Source organism: Condylura cristata, unplaced genomic scaffold (assembly GCF_000260355.1).
Source record: "Condylura cristata isolate star-nosed mole 26May11 unplaced genomic scaffold, ConCri1.0 scaffold00032, whole genome shotgun sequence".
Taxonomy (NCBI): Eukaryota; Metazoa; Chordata; class Mammalia; order Eulipotyphla; family Talpidae; genus Condylura; species Condylura cristata.
Genome location: NW_004567133.1, coordinates 15,356,099 through 15,383,472, shown reverse-complemented (window position 1 = coordinate 15,383,472; position 27,374 = coordinate 15,356,099). Strand labels below are relative to the sequence as shown.

The following is a 27,374-nucleotide window of genomic DNA, read 5'->3' as shown; positions in this document are numbered from 1 at the left end:
ACAGTTTTAGTTACATATTAAGATGAGTGTGTATTCACATAATAAATGGAAAACTTTTTGAGAGACTCATACAGAACCAACTTAAATGTTGAGTCAAAGTTTTGTCTTTTTGACCTCCTGTTTGCTTTAGAGACACTAACAAAAAATATCTGAATGTTTTATTACTTTCAGGGAAAGGGTAGCAAAATTATGGTAAGCATGAATCTTGCTTAAGAAAAGATTGGAAGGGCCTCCCTGGTGGCACAGTAGTTAGTCTCAGCACTATCAATCTATCTTCAGTCACCTGCAGCATAAATTTGAGACCTCCTGTTTTGCCCACTAATCCCCTAGGCAGACTATTTCAGTAGATCCTTCTGTTCTGCTCCCCATTCTACCTCTGGTGAATCCTCTCACCCCTAGTACCGCTGACCTACACCTTAGTTCTTGTATGTATGCATGCATAAAGCGATCAACCAATCTTAAAAGAAAAAGAAAAGGTGGGGGATTCCATCTGAGTCCTATTCCTAGTAATAAATAGTTGAATTCAGAAATAAGTTCTGGTGAGGCTATATAAAGACAATTTGATCTTAAAGCACTAATTTTGCTGCATGAAAGACGCTTTCAATACTGTTATCTAAATTTCAAAATACTTAGTTTTGTTGACATGGAAAGTGTGAAGTATAGGGGACACAGGATTTTTATTATGCCCTTACCAAGAAGTTTTTTGCACATGCTCGAAGAAAACTTGGGTTTTTGCTAATTCTTATCTTTTTACTCACCTCTAAATCATTGGTTTAGTCTCAGTTCTCTTAACAACTGCTCATATTGTTAACTCTAAAGCACTATTTCTGTCTTTTCCCCCATATCTATTTATTCTTAGAATCTCAGTAGCATCTGGCTTTCCACACTGACATAATTTCTCCATATCCAAAGTGTCCCAGAGCTATTGGCTCTTTTCTTCTGAGGTTTCATAAGGTTCATTGATTCCAATTAAATTATTGAAGTAGAAGGTTTTTTTTCTTTTAAAATCCAAGTTGTTTACTCTCCATTATAGAATGGTTACATGTTAGAGATATATAATCCAGTCTTTAGGCCATTCGGCTCCCTTTACAAGGTATAGCTAAGACTTTCATATGATTCTGTAATTTTGGAATTTACCATTGGTGAAAGAGACGAGGTATTTGATAGAGGTAATTGTGTCTTCTTTATGAGGAATATTACTACTAAGTGACAACAAATACCCAATCTAACAAAAAGGAATTAACCTTTGGTGGGCATTTAGTCCAAAATAACCAAATTTTAAGCTTCTAGCTTCATCCCGTTCACCAGGGTCACTTGTTTAAATTGTGGTTTCTTTGGCTTACTAATAGTTGAAGACTTGCTTTAGGTTATGTCTTTCTCAGAGTTACCTGAGAAACAGGCACCACATTAGTGGTTAATTATACACCTTTTTGGGTTTTTCAGGAAATTCATTTTGGGGAATACATGGTAAGTCCTAGGAGTTTGTGATTCTTAGTAAGAATCCCGTTATACTTAATCAGGGAAACTTGGCAATTACTAAATACTTATACTAAATACTTGATACAAACACTAAACTAGACTCGAAACATTTAATTATGTTTCTCCAAGATTCCAGCTAGTGAATTGACAAGTGTGAAACAACCCATAAAAACCATACATGGAGGCTGGGCAGTCACTGTCAGTAAAGATAGTGTGTATTTCTGAGCGTTTATTTACTTAAGACCTCTATCTTGAGCACTTGCTAATTTTATCAAATATTTTAAAATTTTAGAAATAAAAGAACAATTTCTGATTTGGGGAAACTAAGTATTAATGATGCATTACAGGAGAAATCAAGTAGAGAATAATGATAAGTTAGAACAACTGGAAATGAAAAAGAAAAACTTTGGGAATAATCAAAATTACCAAATATAGTTCATCATCCAGTTGGTAATTAGTGTAGAGTTTAACATAGAAAATCTGTTCTAATTGCAAGAACCAAGGAGCAAGATATTAAAAGAAAGACATATATAATACTAATAAATACATTAAATATAAATTGAAAATTGCTTATAGGAAGATGCACATTGAGCAAAATACCTACAGTGAATGTTTCTAATGTTTGGCTTAGCAGAGATGTTCACATCAGTGGGTATTGAGATTAATTATGCTCCCTGAAAAATAGGTCAGTCATTTTTCTAAAATACAGACAGCTAATGAAGTACATCAATGTTTCATGTGATAGCTACTACAATTTATTATAATAGCATGTGTTACACTAGATAGCATTAGTCACTACCTAATTGTTCCTGGCTTCTTTCAGTTTTAACATAGGAAAATCACCCCCTTTAACAACTGCAAGAAAGATTTAGAGATTTATTTCTTTCATATCAACTCAGTTTTTTTCATGGCTTTTTTATGAGAAAGTTTTTTAAAAACTTATTTTTTTTAACCATCTTTTAAAAAGCCATTGATGTTCATATCCATTGATATGGGTATCATCTACCCATTTATGAACAAGGGAAATGAAGCTCAAGGAGGTCATGACTTCTCAGAGGTCATCTGTCATGTTAATGGCAGCATCAAGGCTCATGCTGTCATAATTTGGTTCCCTGTATTCTGTGGCAGGCCAACCAGTGTTTTCATGGGGTTCTTGCTTTCAGATAAATAAAGTTCCTTTTTAAGGAATAGTGGATTTCAGTTATAGTCCATAAAGGATATAAATGTAATTTCTAACCTGTCTGTATTTTTAAGTATAAGATGTTTTGTACAGAATTTGATAGTGTACTTTAAAAAAAAAAACTTACTGGTATAGTAATATAAACATAAAAATACGAAATTTATTGGTTACAGTAAAAGAACAAAGTTTTTAAATAGTAGAAAATAAATCACTTTTAAAATTTGAAACATGGGATGTTTTGGTTTTTATTTTAAAATTCTAGGTCAAACATTTGATTCGACAGGAGATTTGTAGCATAAATTACAAACTGTTTGATAACAAACTGAGAGAATTGACTGAACGTATTGGGAAGACACAGTGCAGAAATAAACATGAAGCGATAGCTGATAAACTCTTCGTAAGTTTCTAATTTCATTTGATTTCATTTGAGTTCTGTAAAAAGTGGAATTTGATTATATTTTATAACTTAGGAAAGTAAAAAGCAGATGCAAATCTAACCCCTTGCCACAGGCCTGATACACTTACCATTAACAATAGAATTTGTTATACCTCAGCAATATTTTCCCATGGGAAATGCTCTTAGAAATAACAGTATTCAATGTTAATGGTAGGCTTAATAATAGGCATATTTTTAATTCAGAATATATATTCTGTATTTAGAGTATATTAAACCTGTTTCAAGGTTCTGGTTGTTTTTTTTCTTCTGAGGTTACTTGCTAGTTGGTGTGTCTACCAGTATTTATTTTAGAAATTAAATTTGATGTTTTTATCATCTGTTCTTAAATGTTATACTGTCATCAAACATCATGCCTATCTCTGCCTTGTATAAAACCTCATTTATTTGGTTAGATGCCTGTCTCTCTCAGAATTACTGTGGCTAATAGTCTTCCCTCTGTATGTGAGGCTATTTATTATCCCATTTCATATTTATTTGTTTTTATCTTTTTCCTCTAGGCAAAAATAGCAAAACTTCAAAGACGTGTTAAAACGGTTTTGTTATCCCAAAAGAATTGTTTAGAACCAAATGTATTATCCAAGAATATAGCCTATAAGGTTGGTATAAACACATGGGTTTTAATAATTTTGTTGAACTACTTTTTATTATAAGAAATTACTGTACCTCCAAACTAGACATAAGGCTTTAAGCAATAATAAATGTATACTTTATATGTTCCTGTGATGTTCTCTCTGGTAAGATATCCTTAAGTAACCAAAAATGAATGCTACTTGTATTTCTTTAGTAAAGTAGTATGATAATTTTGCCCCCCCCTCAGCACGCCCCCTCCCCCACTATTTTATCACAATGAGAAGTTTCAAACATACGCAGCAAAGCCGCTCAACATGTAAATTCTACCTTTACAATTTTAATATATTTATGTTTATTATTTCTCCATCTGTCTCTTCATCCACTAAGCCATCTTATATGTGGAAGATTCATAGGTACTATATATAATTCATGTATGTTTTATCAAAATACACTCTGCAATGTATATTTCCAAAATATTTCAGTGTGGGTATCATTAAGCAGGCTTTTGCATCTGCTTGTATTTTTATATAAAATTTTTCTGCAGTCTTCAATGTGTGTATGTGTATGTGTGTGTTTTCACTGAACTTATTTCTTATAGTGTCTTTATATATGAAAATATTCTTTATTCATACATGCTTTGGTATCATTTAGCAAGCCTTAATAAATGAAGTGGGGAGCATTCTCTCCCTGATTTTTTAAGTTTGTACCTTAAATGTTTGATAATTTTATCAGATAGTGAAGTATCTTTGCAAGGAGCTTTCTTTGTAGGAAGATCTTTTTCTTGAAAATTTAATCACTAGGTATAGGGCGGTTCATATTGCTTTGTTTCATTTTTGTATCAGTTTTGTAAGTTAATCTTTACAAGGAATTTGTCCATTTTATCTAAGCTGGTAAATTTTGTTGGTATAAAGTTATTGACAATATTCCCTTATTTACAGGTGTGTATTTCACTTGATGTAGGTAATCTGTTTTCTTGATCTGTGTTGCTAGAACTTTATTTTTTATTTTTTCAAAAAACTTTCAAAAAGTATTGTTTGTCATTTACATAACTCTAATTTTGGGAGTCCAGCTTCATACCTCAGCAAGTGCTTCACTCATCCTCCACTGTAGAGGCCAGTGCACAGTCACATTTCCTCTCCTGTTCTCTGAGACTTCTGCTCCTCTTCTCTGGCATCCACTATATATATATTTTTTACAGCTTTTTTTTACGAGTGATTTTTGGCTTTGCCAGTTTTCTTTCTTTATAGTCTACAGATAGGTACAACCATCTATTTGTCTTTCACTTTCTGACTTTACTCAGCATAATTATCCATCCATCCATATTATCCCGAAACACACCTACCATCAGTTTTTTGTAGAAGAATACAATTGGTCACCCTCCTCTCAACTGCTTTTTCCTTATCCACTTAACAGGTTACAGACTCAGAGCCCATTCATTTGGATAAGAGTCAAGAGTCAGTTAATAATAGTCCAGATGAAAGAAAGACTTCTGTGACTAATAAGTCTTCTAACCTTTCAGAAAAAGCAAGTGAAAAGGTTTTGTCATCAGATCATGATGAGGCTGTTTCTGAAAGGTAGGCACTTCTGCAAATAAACAAACATGTTTAACTATATGCCTGTAAAAATATACATTGTTTTCTCAGTTATGCATATAGTAGCTTAAAGCTCCATAGGAACACAATTTTTCTATTATGAAGGAATAGAAGCTTTTATCATTATTGTTTTAATAGTACTAAAATGTTAAGTAGGTTAGATAATGAAATGTTTCATTGTGTTTCATCTTTGGTATAGTAAATAGAGTGATCAACTAGATCATTCCAATAGTTTACAAGTATATCCATGGAAAAATCATAGCCTATGAAATAGTAGTTAAACAAACTCCAAAGAAAAGTAAGAATAACCTGGCAAAAAGTACCTAAATGAGCTCTTTGCATGCTGGAAGTATCATGGTAACTTCAAATTAAAGTGAATAGGTTAACTTATTAGTCTAATTTGGTTACAAAGCAACTGAGACACCTAATTTCCTCTTTAGGAGCTGGTAAGAAAACAATAGTTCTTTTTTTTTTTCTTTTTTAAGATTTATTATTATTTATGCATACAAGAACAAGAACTGGGTTGTATGCCAGAGGTGCGGAGGATGAAAGGATTCACCAGAGACAGGGTGGGGAGCAGAACAGGCAAATCTACTGAAATAAACTGCTGAGACGGGTGGTCAGCCGGGAAACAGGCGAGGTCTCCTACACTCTCCTGCTGATCAGCTCCCTGGCTGGGGATTGAACTCATGCTGCAGTGGTTGGCAATAGCTTGATTGTGCTGAGATTTTAACCCATGTGCCCTGAGGGAGGCAAATCACCAAAAAAAGACTGGTGATTCTGGCCTGGGTTTGATATTCAAAGGCAGAGGTGGACTGGAGTGGGGTGACTGGTGGGAAAGTATTTTAGTGGTTATTTCACTGGGCTTCGCAAAAGTTTTGGATTTATTTACTCTTAATATTTACTTCTAATATGCCCTATAGATTTTAATTTATGATTTATCAGATTGATTTATGTATACAAGAACTGTGGTACAAGCCAAACATGTGGGAGTTAAGAGGATTCACCAGAGAAGAGCAGGAAATTGGACAGGCAATGTACTGAAATATACTGCTGAGGGAAGCAGTGGGCAGGTCAGGAGAGATCTGCCATGCCCTGTCAGGAATCAAACTTGTGCTGCAGTGGCTTCAGATGGCTTCACAGTGCTGCGCTTCAACCTGTTGCACCACCAGGAAAGGCCCTAGTTTTTTTTTTTTTTTTAAGATTTATTTATTTGTGCATACAAGAACTGGGGTACAGGCCAGAGGGGGGGGGGGGGGTTGCTGTAAGAGGCAGAGTGACAGAGTGGGGAACAGAATAGGAGGATTGATCGCAGTACACTGCTGGAGGGAGTAGTGGGCAGGACAGGAGAGGTCTGCCACAACACATGGGTCACCTCCCTGGCCAGGGATCAAACTTGTGTTACAGTAGTTGAGGGTAAGCTTTATAGTGCTGCACTTTAACACGTGCCACCAGGAAGGACTCAATGTTTTATTTTTACATGTTAAGTTATTCCTCAGCCTCAGCCTTTAAAAAGGAATATGTAACCCAAAATAAGTGAATAAATGATGTCTATTGTTTGCAGAACAACATCCTTTCCCCCAAATAACTATGCATACTCAAGGATTCTATAAACAGAAGGAAAAACATCACAAATCTACATTGTTTACAGTAGATTCTTAGGAATTTAACACATAATTTTGCCTCTTCAGAAGAAACCCCAATACTCCATTATATTGAGCTTACATTTTAGCTTTGAGCCAGGAGGCTGCTATGAAGAAGACATTTATTTAGATGATGAAAGCAACAGTCACATTTTAATGCATTTTTGTTGTTACCATTTGTTGATATATGTGCTAAAACTGAAAGTGACAGAAAAGGTTCTGTGTGATGAAAATGAAAAAGACACCATTAAAGTAGTACTTTATATACTAATGTGACAAATTCATCATTGGTTTGTGTCAATGGTATGAATAGTTCACCTTACCCTGTATGCTTAAGGAAGAATCTGCAAATTCCAAAACTGTTTTAGGCAATACTCTCAGTCCATGGTGAGTATGAGAGTAACTATGTGTAACAAATGTGTAACCTTGATGAGTTCAAGGATTTCAGGAGACTTTTTAAGGAACAAATGGCATCAGTTTCAAATAATCAAGAAAGGATAAAGAGGAAATATTCTTTATTTTATGAGACTAGCATAACTCTGATACTAAAATCAATCTTAAAATGTTGCAAAAGTGGAAAATTGCTATCTGCCCTTTATCTATGAAATAGACGCAGATATCCTAAACAAGTTATTAGTAAGCTAAGTTCAACAATGTATAAAAGTTGAGGTAGTCCCAGAAATGCTTCATGGCTGACTTAACAAAAAAATAAATAATTTGCCAGAAACAGAATAGTCATTGGCTTCAAGTACATCTAGGATTTGATAAATATCTACTTATAATTAAAAACAAGTTATTGGCAAACGTGGAGTAAGAGTAGTAAATTATCCTTAAATCTGATAAGAGTATCTATAAAACCTTTAACAAGTCTGATGGTGAGACATTGGAAGTATTCAGTCTGAGATACAAATTAGAAGGATGCCTGATGGCGCCACTTGTATAACATACTGGATACGTATTTTAAGAAATTTCTTCTGTTTCCAAGTGCTCCTTCCTAATCATTGTCTGTTCACTTTATCTTAAAAATAAATTTATCCCTCTTTTACAGTTGAGGAAGTTGACAGTTTCTTGTCCCAAAACACTGAGCTAGTAAATGGCAGAGCTGGGATTTAAATGCAAACAATTTTGTCTGTAGAATCCATGTTCTTAAACTACTATATAATAACACAATCTGGAGAATGTAATTACTAATTCTAGACACTTTCCTCTAAGATAATATGCAAGTAGAAAACTTACTAGATGCATCCAGGAAACCATGAAAATCATTGATAGCATTTAGTTTTCTTCCCAGACACACTTATTTAAATAATTGCTGTTATGGTAGCAGTCAGTGGGACAGTTTCATGAAATTTACATAATTATTATATATTCATGGAAATTCTAATCTTTAGTTTACAGATTTTAGACAGATATCTCAGGATAAGCATTAACAGCTTTATCTGTGTATATATTACACAGATATACTTTTTAATGGTTCACTGACATATAATACCTCCACATACAATAGTTACAGTCAGTGAAATATCCTTTTGATCAAAAAATACCACTAGTGACATCTGTCTCATACCTCACTCTAGTTTCCTTTCTAACCCCTACCCCCACATAAACCTAGGCAACCCCATTCTAACTTCTAACCAAAACTTATTGCTTGTTTTTCACCTTTTTGTAAATAAATTCATTGGTGTCTTATTTCTTTTGCCCAGCTATGTATTCTCAGATAGATCCATGCTGTTGCTTAGCAGCAATTATTTGTTTTCTTTGCTATATGATGTCTGTCAAATAAATATACTATGCTTAACTGATTCACAACTGTTGAAGGATATCTGGGTTGTTTGCAGGTTGGGGAAATTATAAACAGTGCTGTGCTGTGAACATTTCTTTACATATCTTTTGATGAATGTACATATATACACGTGTGTGTGTGTGTGTGTGTATGTATATATCGCTTGCCAATGACTTGTATTACCTGCCTCTCTTATTTAAGTCACTGTGGTATTATGTATAGCATCACATTGATTTTAACTTGTATTTCCTTCTAGTAATGAAGCTGTTATATTTTAATTAGTATATTTATAGGTTTGTTAGCCATTTGGATATCTTTTATGAAGTCCAAGGTTTGCTTGTTTTTCTTTTGCATTGCCTGTCTTCTCAAGTTTTTTCAACTATATTTACAAATCTTTTGTACTCAAGTCTTTTCCTTAATATTTTCATATATTATTTGATTCTTCTTAATTTTAGCAGTCTTTTATTCATAGGTTATCCTTTTGTGATGAATGTTCCATCTAGCCACAAATTTTCCTCAATCTTAGTATCCTTAAAACTATTAATCGTAGTTACTCTAATGCTTTGTTAACTCCCATGTCTGTATTATCTGTGCTTCTGTTTCTGTTGCTTTTCTGTCAGGTGCCAGTCATTTGATTTTGTCTTTTGGCTTGATTATTTCTGAAAAACTGGTGAGGCTATAAATATCTTCCTCTAGAAAGTTTATTATCTCTTCAGGTAGGTAGAGGAGGGCCTGATCACCTAATCTACTCTGAGAATGGTACAAATTAAGGTGTATTATTATTTCAGTCAGGCTTTTTCTACCACTAGTTCCTTCTGGCTCCCAAGATGTCATATGTCATGGATTCCAGCTGAAAGCTTGCAGTATTTGCCAGGATCCCTCCAAGTTTGTGGGTCCCAGATTTTAATCCTTTCCTCTTTGGCCTGTTAGGATTGCAAAACTACAGTCTGCTTAAAGCTTTTCTGCTTAGTTTCTTAGACTTTTACATGACAATACATTTGTAATTTTTTACCATGGTTCTTAATTTGAACGATAGCAGTAAATAAAAATACTAAAAATAGTGGAAATATTTTAAGACTTATGAGAGATTTTTGACTGCCATTAGAAACATCTGAAAATAATTATTTACAACTTCCTTGTACTTTAGCAACAAAATAAATGTATTATCAGCTTTCCATATGAGGGCTATTACTAGCAGAAATATATATACACACATACACACACACACATATATACACATACATATATACATATACATACATATAATAAAGTTGATGAGACCAATAATGAATAGAATGGAATATCTTAGATAAAATTTATATTTGAACATTTTTTATTGAATGTAGAAACAATGGCTATTGTTAGACTTTTTGTATTGAATGTAGAAGCAATGCCTATTGTCAGACCTCCCATAAATTTGATATGGGAAAAATCATTCGGTTAAATCTCTTAAGTGATGCACATGAAAATTGCTTATTTCACAAAGTGAAAATGAATGTTCAGGAATTGCTTCCTACAGACCATGAACTATTGAATTCTACATGAATTGTCCCAAAGAAAAGGAGCTGTTACACAAGATTGTGTTCCTTAACAGAAGGAAAACAAATTAAATGCGTTGTACCATTGTTCCAGCTTACTGTGTGCAGGCATCCCCAGGTTGAAGAGCAGGAGGAGCCCAAATAGCCTAGTGATCTAGTTGTGTTTAGAGAGTCTGAGTTGGCTACAACTTGTGAGGCAGAAAAATTAGGAGAGAAAATTACATAGATAGCTCTGAAGAACTACAAAGGAAATCCCTGAATCATTGGATTTGCACAATACAGATCTGCATATCCAAGCAATAAAAAACTATAAAAGACTAGACCAAGAAACACTGGAAAGAAGAAAGCCAAACATTTCATAAAGGTCACCCAAGAGGGGATGTTTTGCTTCTCCACTGGCTGTGCTGAGAGACCTTATGGTATCATGGAAAATGAACTTCCTCAGAGTGTATTGCTGTAGTGGAACTAAATTAATCCTAAAGTCTCCAGTAGGTCTACCCAGAATAGCTAAAAGGATTTATGGGACTCAGACTAATCCTGAGTAATTTAACTGTATGTCAGACAAAATCCAGAATTCTTTGAAGAGATGAAAAAGCCATCATACAACTTCATAAGTTTTACAATGTCTGACATCTAATAAAAAAAAATTACCAGGCATACAAAATAGCAAAACCCATTTCTCTAATAAGGAGTTAAGTGATAGGAACCAACTCAGAAGTAATATCGTTGATGGACTTTGCAGACAACAATAATAAAAAACTTATCAGTATATTCAAAATGTACTACAATATAGAGGAAAATACGAACATGATAACTGTAGGATATTTAAAAGATCCAAATTGAACTGGAGGTAAAAATATAATAAAAAGAGAAGTGTACATTAAATAGAATTAACAACAGATTACTGATTGAAAAAAATAAAATAGCACTAGAAACTTCAAACAAAATCATGGGGACAAAAAAGACTTAAAATAAGTAGAGAATCAGAAATCTGTGAAATAGTATCATGTTTTCTAATATATATGATAGGAGTGCATCTAACTGAGAAAGGGAAAAAAATGTAACATCTAAAATTTTTCAAGAGTTAAAGTCTAAACTCATAAATGTAAACACAAAAAAGTTAGCGCTATAGAATGGAAAAAATGCATCATCATCAGATTGCTGAAACTCAGTACTGACAAAAATAAAATCATAATGGTATCCAGAAGACATATGGAAGCTGAAAGTAAGATGATCAGAGACTACTATATAAACTGTACAATTTGGAAGACATACCTAAACTATTGGTAAAATAAAAACTTTAATTTTTATCATCCTTAATTGTTTCAACAAATGAGTTTGTTCAAAATAATAAAAGTGTAATGGCATGTGTGTTTAAAAGAAAGAAAGCTTACATTTATGTGTGTGTATGTGTGAAATGAATGACAGCAATTATACAAGGAATTGGAGTCACAATTAGGAAGATTTTGTTATTAAGTGGCACTTACTTATCTGTGAAGCTGTGTAATTTTACCTGAAAGTAGACTTGGATTGGTTGAAAATGTATAATGTAAACTCCAAGATAAACACTGAAAGAGTATAACTGGTATGCCAAAAAAATAAATGAAATGAAAGCATAAAATGCAGTTTTATTCATAATTTTAGAAATAATCAAAATGTCCTTCCATAAGTGAATGAATGAACTAATATATTCAGATAATAGAATTATTAGGTACTGAAAATGAGCCGTCAAGCTCATTTGAGAAACACATGGAGGAAACTTAAAATTCATATTACTAAATGAAAGAAGACAGAGAAGCCTACGTGCAGTGTGATTCCAACTGTATAACATTCTATAAAAGGCAAAATTATAGAGACAGTGAAAATGCCAAATGTTTCCAGGGCTTGGAGGGGAAAATAGGCAGAGGAGCAGGGTATTTTTAGGTCAGTGAAACCCTTCTGTATGGTGATATAATGGTAGATTCATGTCATATACTTAGCAAAAGCCATATATGAGTGTTCAAATCTAAGAGTGAACCCTAAACTATGAACTTCAGGTGCTGGGGGTGGTGGTGATGATAAATATATTGATGTGTCAGTATGGGTTTATCAGTTATAAACAAATGTACCACTATGGTGGAACAGGAGAGTTACTGTGTAGCAGTCATATGTGTATGAAAAGGATATATGGGAACTCTATACCTAAAACTGTTCCTAAAAAAAAAATTAATTTTAAAAGGAAGTACAAAGTATTGCTGAGAAAAATTAAGAAGCCTAAATATATGGTGAAATATATTTTGCCATATTCATGAATGAAAAAGTTCTTAAGATGTTTATTCACTCACAGTACTTTTTATACTGCTAATGCAGTATCAGTCAAAATCCCTGCTGTCTATTTTGTAGAAAATAACAAGCTGATTATAAATTTATGTAAAAAAATTTACTGAGTGATTATTTTACATTGTTAATACTTTTAATTATAGGATCTCCCCCTTCTCATGTACAGTAACTATAGCACACCCACCATGAAAGACACTGTCCTTCTTGCTCTCTCTCTTCCCACCGTTACCCCCTCCCTGATAGTAAACTTTTCAGTAAAATACAAAAGACCTGCAAGATGCAAACAGTATTATGAAAGAACAAAGTTGGAGGACATGCATACCTAAGTTCAAATAATATAAAGCTGTAGTAATTAAGACAATGATAGTGTAATAAGGCTAGATGTCTAAATCAACAAACTAGAGAGGCTACATATAGTCCATAGCTTTCAACAAAGATGCGAAGGTAATTTAATCATGAAAAGGTCATCTTTTTAACAAATTTGTAATAGCTAAAGGAAAAGTGACCTCAATTTTTGCCTCATAGCATTTACAAAAATAACTTGCATTGGATCATAGACCTAAATACAAAAGCTAAAATTACTAAACAGACACAAGAAAATAAAACTGCTTACAGTGTTCTGTATGGACTTAAAACTTGGCAAGACTGTTTTAAAGTTTTGATTTAAATGTCAGTAAAGTTAGGGTCAAACAGGAGCCAAAGACAACCTTCCCACCAGGTTATTCTATAACCATCATCAGTATCACTTACCATTCCCTCAGTTGAATAGTAAGTGATAAATATGTTTTATATAGTGACCTAATAAAATAGTGGCATTAATTAATTTTAATAGCTTTGTTATAATCCTATATTTATAAGAATTATTTTAATGGGTTGCTTTAAGTTTCATTTTCATAAAAGCGCTAGAACATTTATATATTTCATATGTTTTTTTTAGTGTATACTTATATATTGTATGTTTTGATTAACCGTGCATTAAAATTTAAGAGTGTCTTGTATATCCATGAACTTTTGGTGATACATGGGTTTTCTGGGTACTTTCCCCACAATATTAGATTAAAAAGGTGTCAGTAGTGAAATGTCAGGTTTGAAGAATTTAACCACTAATTGCCCATTTAAGTGTAATAATGCATGTTTAGTTTATTTTTGTTTTTAATTTTTTTATCATTTTAGTAACAATGATGATGTTATGTTCATTTCTGTGGAAAGTCCTAATTTGACAACTCCAATTACATCAAATCCAACAGGTATCTTAAGTTGATTAAAATATGCTCTGTGAAATTAGAAAGCTTCAAATCAGTGTTTATTTAAAATATAGAACTGTATAATCTGTCAATAAGTAATTTTAAATCAGTTCTCAAAAATGTTTTAATTTCTATCTGATTAATATTACTTAGTAAATAAATTATTCCCTAATTAAGGTTTTTTAATCTTATGCTTATTGACTTGTGTTTTGTTTCTTTATTGTTTAATCTGTGTCCATAAGGTTGCAACTTGCAAAACAACTTAGCTCTCATATATATTATTTTTACTAATTTGTTCTGGCCTTCTGTTAGTGGTAGAAGTTATTTGACTTTTTTGTTCTTTTGTTTGTAATCTTTTGTAATATAAGCCTATTACAGTATCTGTGGGATACCTAAGATTTAAATCACTACTCTTCAGTATCATTGATTTTTTTAATGTTTGTTTTTTAATAACACTTGTTGATTTTTTGTTTGTTTTTAATAACACTTACCTTTAGAGTGTCTGTTACTACACTTGTGTAAAAATCTTTTAACTTCAGGCTTCCCATAAATTTCCTTTCTCTTAAAATACTGTTCTCATTTGCCCTTAATTTCTCATATAAAAGTTGTTTTCTTTCATTTTTTACTCTTTTAATATTTACATCTTAATCTCAGAAACCTTCACAACCACTTAGAGCTACTTAATTGTCCCCATGTTGTGGGTTGTTAAGATTGTGAATCAAACAGTTAAAAGGAATATTAGGCAGTACCTGAGGTTTTCTACTGGCTCTATAAAGAATGCTCCTTAGCCATCTCAGACAGTACAGTGTAAAGCAAGATTCTGTGCATAGAAAGTATGTACATTTCCAAGTTTATTCTTTAGTACTGTTAACTTATAGATCAGTTTTCAATAAAGGGTTATTAAATAGTTAAAGTTATAGAAACCTTTCAAACCAAAATTAGATTTTTTTTTTCTAAAGATGTCCATTGAGTTTGGAATAGCTAGTCAATTGAATTGTATAAACTACTTATGTTTATACAATTAATGATTAATTAACATTCCTAGCATTGCATTTCAACTTTCATATATTATAATGTCCATTATAATATAATGTCATTATTTAATAGCTCATAAACTTGTCAGATATTCACATTCAGTAATTTTCTTTCAGATTCTGGGAATTCTAACAGTTCACCTGATGCTGAAACTGAAGTTATGGTAGGTACTAAATATTGTCTCTGAATGTTATTTGAATAACTTAAGTGTTGGATGACCCAGCTTTGTCATTCATTCTTTGGGATTCATTCTCTGAGAAATTGTCTGACTAGTTAACATAACCAGATTCAAGTTTAACTTCAGATAACTAATGATAAACAAACTTACTTAAGAGGTTAATTCATACCCTGCTTAGTATTCTCAGAGCCCTATGCAATATTTCATGAGCTTCTCTTTTATCATAGAGTTAAACATAAACACTTATAGAATGTTCATTCTCTAGTGTCTAACTGGTAATTTGGAATGATAATGTGTTTATTTTAAAAATATTTTCTGCTGTTGAGGCAAAATCTTATAGTTTAACAATCACTTCTTAGGCTGTAGAGAAGAAAAGTGATTCTGTGATTGATTTGACGAAAGAAGGCCAGTCGAACCGTAACACAGGTAAGGGATTTGTCTTTTTTACGAAAGAGGGAAGGATAACAACTCAAAGTGCATTTGATCCATTTATTGAATTTGTTTTAATATGTCAGCTCATATGTATTTATAGCTTTATATAATTTTACATGTGTACGTTCATGTAACTGCCCCCATAACCAGATCACTGTTCTGTCCACTACAGTCCTCCTCGCCACCCCTTTCCAGCTAACCTGTCTCCTGCCCCTGGCAGCCACCAATCTGTTCCTCACTACTATTAATTGTTACTTCATTGATGTTACATAAATGTGATGATAAACTGTGTATCCTTCTGGGGTTGACTTTTTTACTTAGTATAATCCCCTGCCCCTACCTCCCACCTCGCAGGATCATTCAGGCTGTTTTAGCAATAGCATTCCTTCTTTTTTTTTTTTTTTTTTTGCTGTAGTATGGTATGATTGTATCATAGTTTAACCATTCACTCATTGAAAGAACTTTGGGTTCTTTGGACTATTATGAATCTCTTTTTTTTTAACCTGCAGGATGCTTAACTATAACATGCTATATGAAAGCATGCTATAGGAACTGGGGCCTCACATGACTATAGAGAGAGAGTGATTGCAGAGGGAAGGAGTGCTCTCTTTCACAGATTTAAACAAAAGGCTTTGAAATACAGTCTTCTGAAACTGGTAGCCAACTATAAGGTTTCATTTCAATAACTGCTCTTGAATATTTATGGAATTCTCTTTGTTAGTATTTGTAAATAATGTAGTATTTTTAAATGGAGTGAATATAGGGTGTATATACTCCACTTTACCCACATATATTTCATCTGGGGACCCAAATAATGGTTGGAACTATTGGAATCTCCAAGTACCTCATGTGAGACTGTTAATAAACCTTTAATTTCCAGTTTCCTGAAGATTAGAAATAGAAATTTGTAAACTGAATGGGAACCTGTACGGAAATAATCACTTTTTAATGATTAGTTTCTAAATTGCATGATATAGGATTTGAGATACATTAAAAACAACACACATTCATTCCACATTTAATAAAACAAGCCATTCCTCGAATTGGAAAGATCATGCTAGATCTTAACTTTTGGTAATATGAGTATCTTGTGGATTGTTCAGTTTTGAATATAGTACACTTAGATAACATCTGGATGATTTCCCATATTTTTTGATAAATGTTATCACCAGCTCACCCAGTTTCCAAAGTCAGAAGTATGTGTTAATGGCCATCAGTTTTGTCTCTTTAAACAGCTGACAGGTTTGGTGTAGATGTTTCCTTATATCAGAATTTCATGACTTTCAGCAAGTTCTATTGCCGTTAACTTAGTAATGAGTATTTGTGTCCACTCATTACTATTAGTGCAGCTTCCAGGCTATCTTTAAAATATTTCTTATATACAAATTTGGTTATGTTTTGTCTTTAGAATAAAACCTAAACTCCTTAGCAAGCACACAGAACTTGTAACAAATAAGACCTTGAAAACTTTCTAGTTCCTTATATGAACCTTAATAGCTTCTCGGTGGGTAGACCTGCTCTCTCCTTATCATTTCTACATACGTGATTTCTTCTGCCAGAAATGCTCTCTCATGTATTGCTCCCAGGCAAAGAAACTAACATTAAAGATTAAGATAGAAAAAGGATCATGGGAAAAAGAATCAGAACATTAGTGAATTATGGTATGATAGTAAGCAGTCTAACATACATACATTGGTCAAAAGTTTCCAAAAGTACAAATCCACATAATCTAAAAACTTCAGGAAACTCTAAGTAGAATGTAAAAACAAAGAAAACCATATCAAAACCCATCATAGTCAGATCCTGAAAACAACTCATAAAGAGAAAAGCCCTAAAAGCAATCATAAAAACAAAATGTATATAGAAGAACAAAGAATTCATTTTCCTCAATGAAAAATCACTGTCGAACCAAGAATTCTGTACACAGCAAATACATCTTTCCAAAATGAAAACTTTTTTGAAGGTGCTAGCACTCCTTCTCTACCGTAAGTAAGTGAAGTTCTTTAAGACAAAGGGAAATAACATCAGGTAGAAAGTGGACCTGTGCTAAAGTATATTAAACCACATTGTGGAAATTATTGTAAGACAACAATAGAACAAAAGATGATCAGAAATGGAAATAGGACTTTAGAGGCTTTTAGCACTTTGTTCAGTGTTACATAAAGAACAGACTATAATGTTATTTAAGATACAAATAATAATGTCTGAGCAATAATTTTTAAGCAGAAGTTTAATTAATGGGCCCATAGTGGAGATAATACAGAATTTTAAAAACACTGAAATCCAAGTGAAGCTACAAAAAAGCAAAGAATATATGAGACTAATAGAGAACAAGATGGTGAATTTAAATGTGACCGTATTGATAATTAGAACAAATGTAAATGGTCTGAACATGCCATTAAAAAACAGATATTGGGGCCCTCCCTTGTGGTGCAACTGGTTAAAACTTAGTAATGCTAAGCTAGCCATAGCCACTTAAGCGCGAGTTTGATCTCTGGCCAGGGAGGTGACCTACATGGCACAACAGACCTCTCCTGTCTCTCCCACTGCTCCCATCAGCATTGTCCTTCCTTAGTCCCCGTTCTGCTCCCTACTCTGTGTCTGGTGAATCTTCTCACTGCCCCTATACCTTTGGTGTATAACCCTGTTCTGCATGCATAAATAAATATTTTTTTAAAAAAACATTATTGGACTGGATAACAAAACAAGAATGAAATATGATGTACTTTAAGTATAAATATATGAAGAGGTTAAAACTGAAAGAATGGAAGAAATTAACCATGCAAGAGCATGCATACACTAATCATAGGCAAGTTGGAGTAAACAGTATTCTTGTCAAGCAAGTAGACTTCAAAATAAGAAATATTATCACAGGGAAGTAATGATAAAAGCAGGGATTATACCTGAGGGAAGAAATCAAATACTGTACAAAAATGAACAGTGATTTAAGAAAATTAAAAATTAAAAAAGAAAGATTTAGAATAGATCTAGATCTAGATCTTAGAACCTTAAGTTGCTAGGAAATAATGTAGCCCAAAGCACATAGATGACATTCACTAGAGAAGATACAGAGATGGAAAATAAGCACAAGAAAACATCCTCCTCGTTCATAAGGGGAAATCAGCACTATATTGAGATACCTTAACACTTCCACTATAATGGCTAAAATGAAAACAACTGAAAATATACAAAGTGTTGGCGAGGATGTGGAGTAACTGGAACTTTCATGTTTTAGAGATAGAAAAAAAAGACAAAACTTGTAGGCAACTATAGACAAGGCATACAGCAGGGAAGGGGGAGTATTTTGGCAGTTTCTCAAAGCATGAACTATACCCTAACTATATGATATTTTTTTGTCCTCTCTCAGTATTTCCCAGGAAAAAAATGAAAGCCTATAAACACAAAAACTTAAATAAATTTTCATAGTACTTTATTCTTAAGAGCCCCAAACTAGAAACAACCTAAATCTCCATCAACAGACAAATGAATAAAATAGACTAATGTGTATCTGTGCAACTAAATACAACTCAGCAATAACAGTAAACAACACTTATAAACAGCAATTGGATGAATTTCAGAAATGTGCTGGGCTAAACAATTCTGTTTACTGAGTGATTTGATTTGTGTGAAATTCTAAAAAGGAAAATCTCATTTTTCATGACCACACACTAGTGTTTCCTTAGTCCTAGAGCCAAGAGAGAATGACTGAGAAGAGATACTAAAGAACTCAGGATGATAAAAACATTCTATGTTTTCATTTTGGTGATGGTTTTCCAATGTACAAACATTTATCAAAACTCATTTTAAATAAGTATATTCTATTGTATGTAAATTATACCTATGAATACTTAAAAGTACAAACATTACAAGTTTCTTTTTATAATATATATATGTAGGTGACTCTGTCTACATGTTTAAACACATGCAATAAAAGATCCAGAAAAATATAACACCAGGGGGCTAAGTTTAAACCAGAGGTCACATTCTTACCTAACCGCTTAATGTGGCCTCAGATTAATATGTTACTGCCTGTTGTTGCTTTGAGGAGACAAAATATGGAAATAACCCTCATACACTTTCTATAGGTAAAGATAAAAGCTGGAGAGCATTTACAAGACACTGTCACTGATGACATGAAGGCGATGGACACTAACTGGTTTGGGATAAAAGTCCTATTTGTAATCATCAGGTTGAGTTTCTGTCTTGACCTAGACCAACTGGAAGGAATGTTAATCATGGGAAATGGTTAGAATGTGTGTGTGTGTTAAACTGTTCATTCTGAAAATTTATCAGAAGTTACTCATGTCAGCTCTTGAGTGGTAATTAACCTACAGTTTATGATTTCATGAGGCTAGTTCTGATAAACCACTACAAAAAGGCAATGCAGACTCTTAAAATTAAAACCATCCAGTTATTACCTTTTCTAAAAAGGGTTTTTGTTACCAGTAAATAGTGAAATATAAGTTAACTTTGAAGTATAGTACAGAGTCTTGATTATCCTGGTCAGTCAAAAGGAAAATATGAGTGAAAGAAATTTCTTTTGGGAAGATTCATAAAGTGTAACAGTTATATTACTGCATACTTATTGCATCTTAAATGGTTTTACTGTTACTAAATATGTTCAAGTTTTTTAAAAATTGTGGACCTAGCCTACTGCTTTCCAACTTGAAACCCTCTTTGTCATTCCATATGTTCTCTCCCCTTGTTTTCAACCCGTTCTCACATCTGTTTCCTATAAAGTACAGGCAATCTTATTTCTCTCCTTCCCCACATTCTCTCTTCCTTTTTTTCTTCCTCTCACCATCTCTCTTCTATTCTTCCTTCTGTCCCTTCTCCTCCCAGTTTTCACAGTCCACAATTTACACCTAATTGTCAAGGCTAACACAGACCTCAGCAGTAGATTTAATCCCGGAGCATTAGACATGTGACCTGTCCATACCCGACATGAGTGGCTCTGTCTGCAGCTGTCCATGTTACCCTTCCAGAACAGAATCCACCCCTAAGGCCGCTGAGGGTAGTTCCCTGTCCTGTGTGGCATTGCATCTACTTCCCAGTTGCATAGTGATGTATTGCCTTTGAGAGGGGAAATTTCGTCACATTAAAGGAAAAATACCTGCATTTCTTACCTGTGGGTCTCGTGAACTTTTATCAAAAATGTATCTTCTTATATTACTGCTTTTTTTTTCAATTTAGTTTATGTCCCCAAGACATAAACTATTCTTTGTTTATAGACAATGGGATTGATTGTTTCAGATAAATGCTATTTCTTAAGCCTTGTTTCGTTCACAGAAGGTACAGTATCCACCAGGGAGTCACCTACAAAAGCTGTTTCAATCTCCAAGGAGACAGTTCCAGTGGCAAAAAATACAGCCCAGGTACTGATATGAAATGTTTCATAAGGGAAATTCATTTCTGATTGAATAGAGGTATCCATTTTACTCATGATGAAACATTTAGGTCACATTTTAGCTTAAAAAGTACCTTAATGTACTTTGTCTGTCTTCACAAATAAAATAATGAAACTGAAGCTTCCCAGAAGCTATGGAAATTAAAACAAATACACTTTCTTAGTCTAACAAATTAAAAATGATGTTTTTATTAAGGAGTAGTAGTGACTGTTGATAAGGGTGTCGGGAAATGAGTGTTAATCATTCACTGACACTTTCCATGTAAATGGACACAGTATTCCTTGGAAAGGCACACAAATAAAAATGAGATGTGATATTTATCCTGAATGTGACCTATCCTATTCTAGATTAGTGATATTCCAGTGTCAAAATCTTTATTTTTTTTTAAGATTTGTTTATTTATGCATACAATAAGGGGTACAAGCCAGAGGTGTGGGGTGGGGGGCTTAGAGGATTCACCAGAGACAAAATGGGGAGCAGAATAGGCAGGCAGACTGAACTACACTGCTGAGGGAAGCAGCCGGGAGACAGGAGAGGTCTGCTGCGCCATGTGTGTCATCTCCCTGGCCGGGGATCAAACTCATGCTGCAGTGGCTGCTGATAGCTTCATTGTGCTGCACTTGAACCTCTACACTTTAACCCAAATTTTAGAGAGGCCCTGAAATTTTAACCTCCCAGGTGGTACAAGGGGTTAAGTCTCAGCACTATTAAGCTGTCTGCAGCCACTGCAGCATGAATTCAGTCCCTGGCAGGGAGCTGACCCATATGGTGCAGCAGACCCCTTCTATCTCCCCGCTGCTCCCCTCAGCAGTGGATTTCAAACAGTCTGCCTGTTCTGCTCCCCACGCTTCTCTGGTGAATTCTGTCACCACCACCCCACCACTTGGCCTACACCCCAACTCTTGTATGCATAAATAAATCATTTTTAAAAAATAAAAGAGGCTTATGCTTGAAAAGACTAGATCCAGCCTCACATATTCTTGAAGCATCCTTAATGATTTCAATAAATGGATTGAGGGGTGGGAAACACGTATTTGTAGAATTGAAATGAACCACTTTAAAATAACCAGAATCAACTAATCTGACTTGCTCAACTTTTTATAAATGTGTTTTTTAGGTTCTTGAATCTTTTAAGCACCTGCCACCTCTCCCAGAACCACCACCACCACTTCCTGAACTGGTAGACAAAATCCGAGACACGCTTCCACCCCAGAAGCCTGAGCTCAAAGTGAAACGTGTGCTGAGACCCAGGGGCATCGCCTTAACTTGGAACATCACCAAAATTAATCCCAAATGTGCTCCCGTAGAGAGCTACCACCTCTTCTTATGCCATGAGAACCCTAGTAATAAGTTGATTTGGAAGAAAATTGGAGAAATTAAAGCTTTACCACTCCCAATGGCCTGTACTTTATCTCAGTTTTTAGCTTCCAAAAAGTATTACTTTACTGTCCAATCAAAAGACATTTTTGGGCGATATGGACCATTTTGTGATATAAAATCTATCCCTGGGTTTTCTGAAAACCTTACCTAATGACCTTAATATTTATATGCTGTACTATATTTTGTGTTGTTTTCCATATTTGATTTGTTACTATGTTCCTCTAACACTATTTGCTTTCTTAAAGGGCCACTTCAGATTGTGAACCCTTTGTTACAGGGTCAGTCTTCTTCCCTGTCTGTAAGAGGCCTCTGGTGTCATGAATTGATGCATTTCCAATTTGCATGTACTGAAAACGGGTTATGTTCTGACATATTATCATGGACCTTGGTCGCTAGGTGGTGCTATGTGTGATGCCTTCAGTGACTGGGGCTTCTGTTACAGCAGAGGACCTAGAAGACAGCAGCTGCCACTGCCTCTGTGGCCTGGTGGCTTTTGGTGACCTGCTGGTAGGCATATAGGTAACAGGGAAAATCGGCTGTCACTGAGGCCAGATCACCCCTGTGGTGCATCTCCACCTAGATTTTATAAAAATAAATGTCTTCTCATTCTGTTTCAATTCTAAGGGCTATTCATTTGTCCCTTCCCCTTCCTTTGGGGAAGGGAATGGTTATTTAATCATTTGGGGAAGTAGCCTGAAGGTTTTCCCCCAAGTCTCTCTGTGTAGGTGCATGTATGTTTGTGTATATAGGTATCTATATACATGGGGTTCAGTTTGGCCCCTGTAATAAATTCCCATTTAATTCATGTACATATTTAGTTAGACATTGTGTGATGTGTATAGAAACATACAGTATCTCTTCTAAAAGCATTATCCAGCCCACTATTTCAGTTGAGGAGAATGGAGCTGTCTACATTAGATTTAAGGCTTTAATTTGCTGATTCCCAAATGCTATTATGTTCATTTCCTGGCTGCCATCATTACTAGAAAAAGAACACAACATTAAGGGACTCGGTAGTTATGTCCTGTGCGGACCTGTTCAGGAGATAAAGCTGTAGTTAGTACAGAGAACCCAAGAAACTCCAAATGTGAATGGACTTGCTAAGTAGGAGGGCCCGCCCAGTGGGACGAAGTACAGAACTAGTCATCTGACATTGTGAAAAAGAAAAGTGAAAGGTGCTGTTCAAGAGAGACCCTGTGCCCTCATCCTTGTGAAATTCCAGGTTGCAGAGACTGGGATTTTGAAAATAAATAGGAAATGGTTTTCCTTGGCATTTTATAAATGCCTCCTAACTGTTGTAAATAAAGCTGTTTTCCCCAGGTCTCCTGTGCCTTGTCTTCTAAAACACGACAGAGAGCCACTACTCAGTTTCACGAGATTAGCTGCCTTCCATGAGATCCCACCTCAAGCCAGCGACAGTAGCGAGCCTACAGCGCAGAGTAAGGGTGAGGCTCGTGTCACGAGAGGTAGGTTAGATGTCCCCTGACTAAGCCAGGCCTGGCATCTTGACCCCTCATGCAAGAGTTTGGTGTGCATCTCCAAAGGGAAGCCATCTCCAGCCAGGAGCCTGCACGGTTGGCAAGTGCACAAATCTGGAGCATGAGAACTTTGGCTGACAGGTGCCTTTGACTTGTGACTCAAAGCATCGGCCTTTGGGGGTGTGGGGTAGGTCAAGATCCTCAGCTGTTACTGTCAGACACCCAAAGAACCAGCATAGGGAACAGAGCACCTAGCAGCTGCCTACACCAGAAAAATGTCTCACAAACACCGCGTCCATCTCTTGAACATTTTGTCTACTTTTAGTGGGGGTAACCTTTCGTCCCCTCCACAATAGAGCCTGCCTTGATTGATGAGCCAGCACTGAAAATGGTGAGAGACATTATGGGGTAGCTTGTGAAATGACGGGAGAACCAAGAGACTGGCTTAGAAAACACATGAAAGAAAGTGGCCCTCCCTGGTGGCGCAGCGGGTTAAAGCACAGCACTAAGAAGCTAAAGCCACTTCCGAATGAGTTCGATCCCCGCCTGCCCCGGAGGTGACCACATGGCGCGGCAGACCTCTCCTGACCCGCCCACTGCTCCCCTCAGCAGTGTACTTCGTGGATCTGACTGTTCTGCTCCCTGCTGTCTCTGGTGAATCCTATCACCCTCCACATCTCTGGCCTGTACCCCAGTTCTGTATGAATAAATAAATAAATCTTAAAAAAAAAAACACATGAAATTTTTCTCTGCAACAGATCTGAGTTTTCAAACCTGAGAGACTATGCAATTCATATTCTCCCAGGCAACATTTTCTCCCCATTATAAGATGGGGGCTCAATGGTCTGCCTAAGTCACAAAGACCTAGAATCTACTTAGCTCAGCTGCCTCCTGGGGACCAGGTGGGGAGAGAAGGGGAAACTCCTAGTGGGGAGCTGAGTAGGGCCTCTGCGTGACAGACTCCTGCGAAGCAAGTTCACCTTGTGCCTTCTGCACTAGAGCATGGAATTCACAAACAGCCCCCCAGACCTGAAAGCCAGTTGGGCACAGAGTAACTGACGAGGCAACCCTTTCATCTCAGCCTCCTGTCCTCACTGAGGAACGCGAGGGCAGTATGAATAACCATGGGCGGTGGTTCTTAGGCTGAGGCTCCAGGTTTTTTATGGACAGTATTTTTTTTCATTAAGTAACCTTGGAGCTCTATTAGGAGAAAAGTAATATTTAGGTCTTAAAGACTTCAAAAATATATATACAGGTTATAAACTTACTTTAAATCTTATTTCCAGTTAGCAATGTCAAACCTACTAAAGCTGTTCACTATAATAAAACTGAATCAAAAAAGCAGGTAGGTCAGAAGGAAACGTTCCACTGTTCATAGTTAATAACATTCACTGTACATTTGGGAAAAAACTTGCTCCACTCTCCTCCTAAATTATGTGCCTGAGAACCACTGCTGCATATATATAGATATAGGTATATATCATTTTGTATTGAATTTAATTGACGCTTTAAAAACATATAAAATGTATAAATCTACGCTGTATAATAAAATGCATTGCGACCCCCACCCACAAAAAGGCTGTTTCTAACAGCCTCCCTCCCTCCCCTTCCCTTCTTCCCCTCTCTCATTTCTCCTCTCCTTCTCTTCTCTTTCTTTCCCTATTAACTAGTTCTGCTGCTTGAGACTAAACTAATAGCCATAGGGCTGGTGTAAGGAATTAGCAAAACACAATGCCCTGGACCAAGCAAATCCTTACTGTCAGTGGTAGGAAGCCAAAGAATAAAACCTTGGCAAGGGGGAGAGGATGGGAGAGTTTGAAACATCTTGTTTTCTGGGTAACTGCTAATTTACTGGGGCAAGAGCATCAACTGTGTGTCACCCAGAGGGGCCGTGGAGGTAGAACAAAAATAGTGCTAAAACTCGGGTCTCTTTTTACCACCACTCCTTCCCAGCTCACCCTCCTGCTGAACTTCCAGATCGTTTCCAAACTTTTTACAAGATTTCTGTCCTGACAAATTGCTCTCAAGACTTCACCATGCTGCTTTCCTCCCCACCAGGGGAGCCTGGAGGAAGGCCTCCTGACACACTTGGTTACTGTCAATAAAGCGAGGCAGAAGGTCAAATATGAAATCCCCTGTTTCTTCTCCACTAACCTTTGTCTGGTTATTGATCATTCAGAATTCACAGGTGAGTGGGTTGGAAGAAGGGGACCCAGCTCCAGTTCTAGTCCTGGCTTTCATGTAATGCTGAGTAGCTCTGGCTTTCTGAGTCTGTTTCTGCAACAGTGGGGTTCCCAGGAAAGGGGGGAACCCGTCCCACCCAAGAGAGCGGAGAGCGGAGCAGGGAGAAGCTGGAGAAAACTGGGGAAGGAAGAGAGGAGCGCTAGAAGGCGGCCTGGAGGAGGCGCACGGAGCAGTGACAAGTCAAGAAGCTGCACTTGCTTCTCAGCCTTGGACTTGTTCCAGGCGCCTGGGGGTCATGGAAGGAGAACCTCGAAACAGCCCTGGCTGAGAGACTCACGGGGAGGTTAACAACGGCAGCCTTCATCTTGACTGTGACTTAGCTCTTTTCTGGCCTCGCCCTTCTTCCTCTTCTCCATGGCTCCCCACCTCAGGGTGAGGCAAGCCTTCGGGCCTCAATGGCCCCGCTCAGTCAACCCTGTCTGGCTGGGCATTTGACCACGAGGGGATGGGTAACTGTGGGTATTTTGTGTGCACATTATTTTATCTATTCCTTCCCTTCTCTCTGCTGTGCACTGGTTGTATTGGTTCTTTTCTACTGAAGGTCTTATGCGCTGGCTTTTGTTTTGTCTCAATTCAGTGGATGGCAAGCCCAAGTAGAATGGGCAGGGGTCCTGGGTGCCCCTCACCCTGTCCTATAACATTTCCTCAGTGGAAATGAGAATGTGAGCATATCAAAGACAGTCTGGAACCCATTCCTCCATCTCCCTGGTCTAGCAGGCAAGAGAGTAAAGTCACATGTGGACATGAACTCAGAACATTCTCCACCCTGATTTGTGAAGCAGCTGTGCAGCCTGCTGCCTATAGGTAAACTAGCCTTTCATGGTCCACTTGTGACCCAGGAGGATAAAGAGGACTTAAACAATGGGCGCTCAGCCTCCACAGTGCAGTGTTTAGAAATTAGGGAAGTGGCCTTCCCTGGTGGCCCAAGGGGTTGAGTCTCAGCACTATGAAGCTGTCCACAGCTAGTGGAGCATGAGTTCGACCCCAGCCAGGACGTTGACCCACATGGTGCAGCAGATCTCTCCTGTCCTGCTCGCTGCTCCCCTCAGCAGTGGATTTCAGTAGATCTGCCTGTTCCACTTCTGCTGTCTCTGGGGATTCCTCTCACCCCTGCACCTCTGGCCTGTACCCCAGCTCTTGTGTGCATGAATAAATAACTCTTTTTTAAAAATGTTATCGAGGAGGCCCTCTCTGGTGGTGCAGTGGGTTATAGCGCTGCATTGCAAAGCTTAGGCCACTTCCGCATGAGTCCGATCCCCGCCTCCCCCAGAGGAGATCCACATGGCGCGGCAGACCTCTCCTGGTCCGCCCGCTGCTCCCCTCAGCAGTGTGCTTCGTCGATCTGCCTGTTCTGCTCCCCACTCTGTCTCTGGTGAATCCTCTCACCCTCCGCATCTCTGGCCTGTACCCCAGC

At 36.3% G+C, this 27,374-nt stretch overlaps 1 protein-coding gene across 1 annotated transcript in view; it reads left to right on the top strand.

The window, feature by feature from the left end:
• The window catches only part of ATF7IP2 (activating transcription factor 7 interacting protein 2), a 38,718-nt gene extending 15,909 nt beyond the window's left edge, over positions 1-22,809 (top strand). The window contains exons 4-11 of the mRNA XM_004692130.2: positions 2,922-3,056; positions 3,614-3,712; positions 5,100-5,260; positions 13,735-13,808; positions 14,957-14,997; positions 15,378-15,444; positions 20,740-20,825; positions 21,976-22,809. Coding sequence (XP_004692187.1) covers positions 2,922-3,056; positions 3,614-3,712; positions 5,100-5,260; positions 13,735-13,808; positions 14,957-14,997; positions 15,378-15,444; positions 20,740-20,825; positions 21,976-22,389 — 1,077 coding nt within the window. The 3' untranslated portion in view covers positions 22,390-22,809. The remainder of the gene's footprint in view (positions 1-2,921; positions 3,057-3,613; positions 3,713-5,099; positions 5,261-13,734; positions 13,809-14,956; positions 14,998-15,377; positions 15,445-20,739; positions 20,826-21,975) is intronic.
• Positions 22,810-27,374: the final 4,565 nt, after the last annotated feature.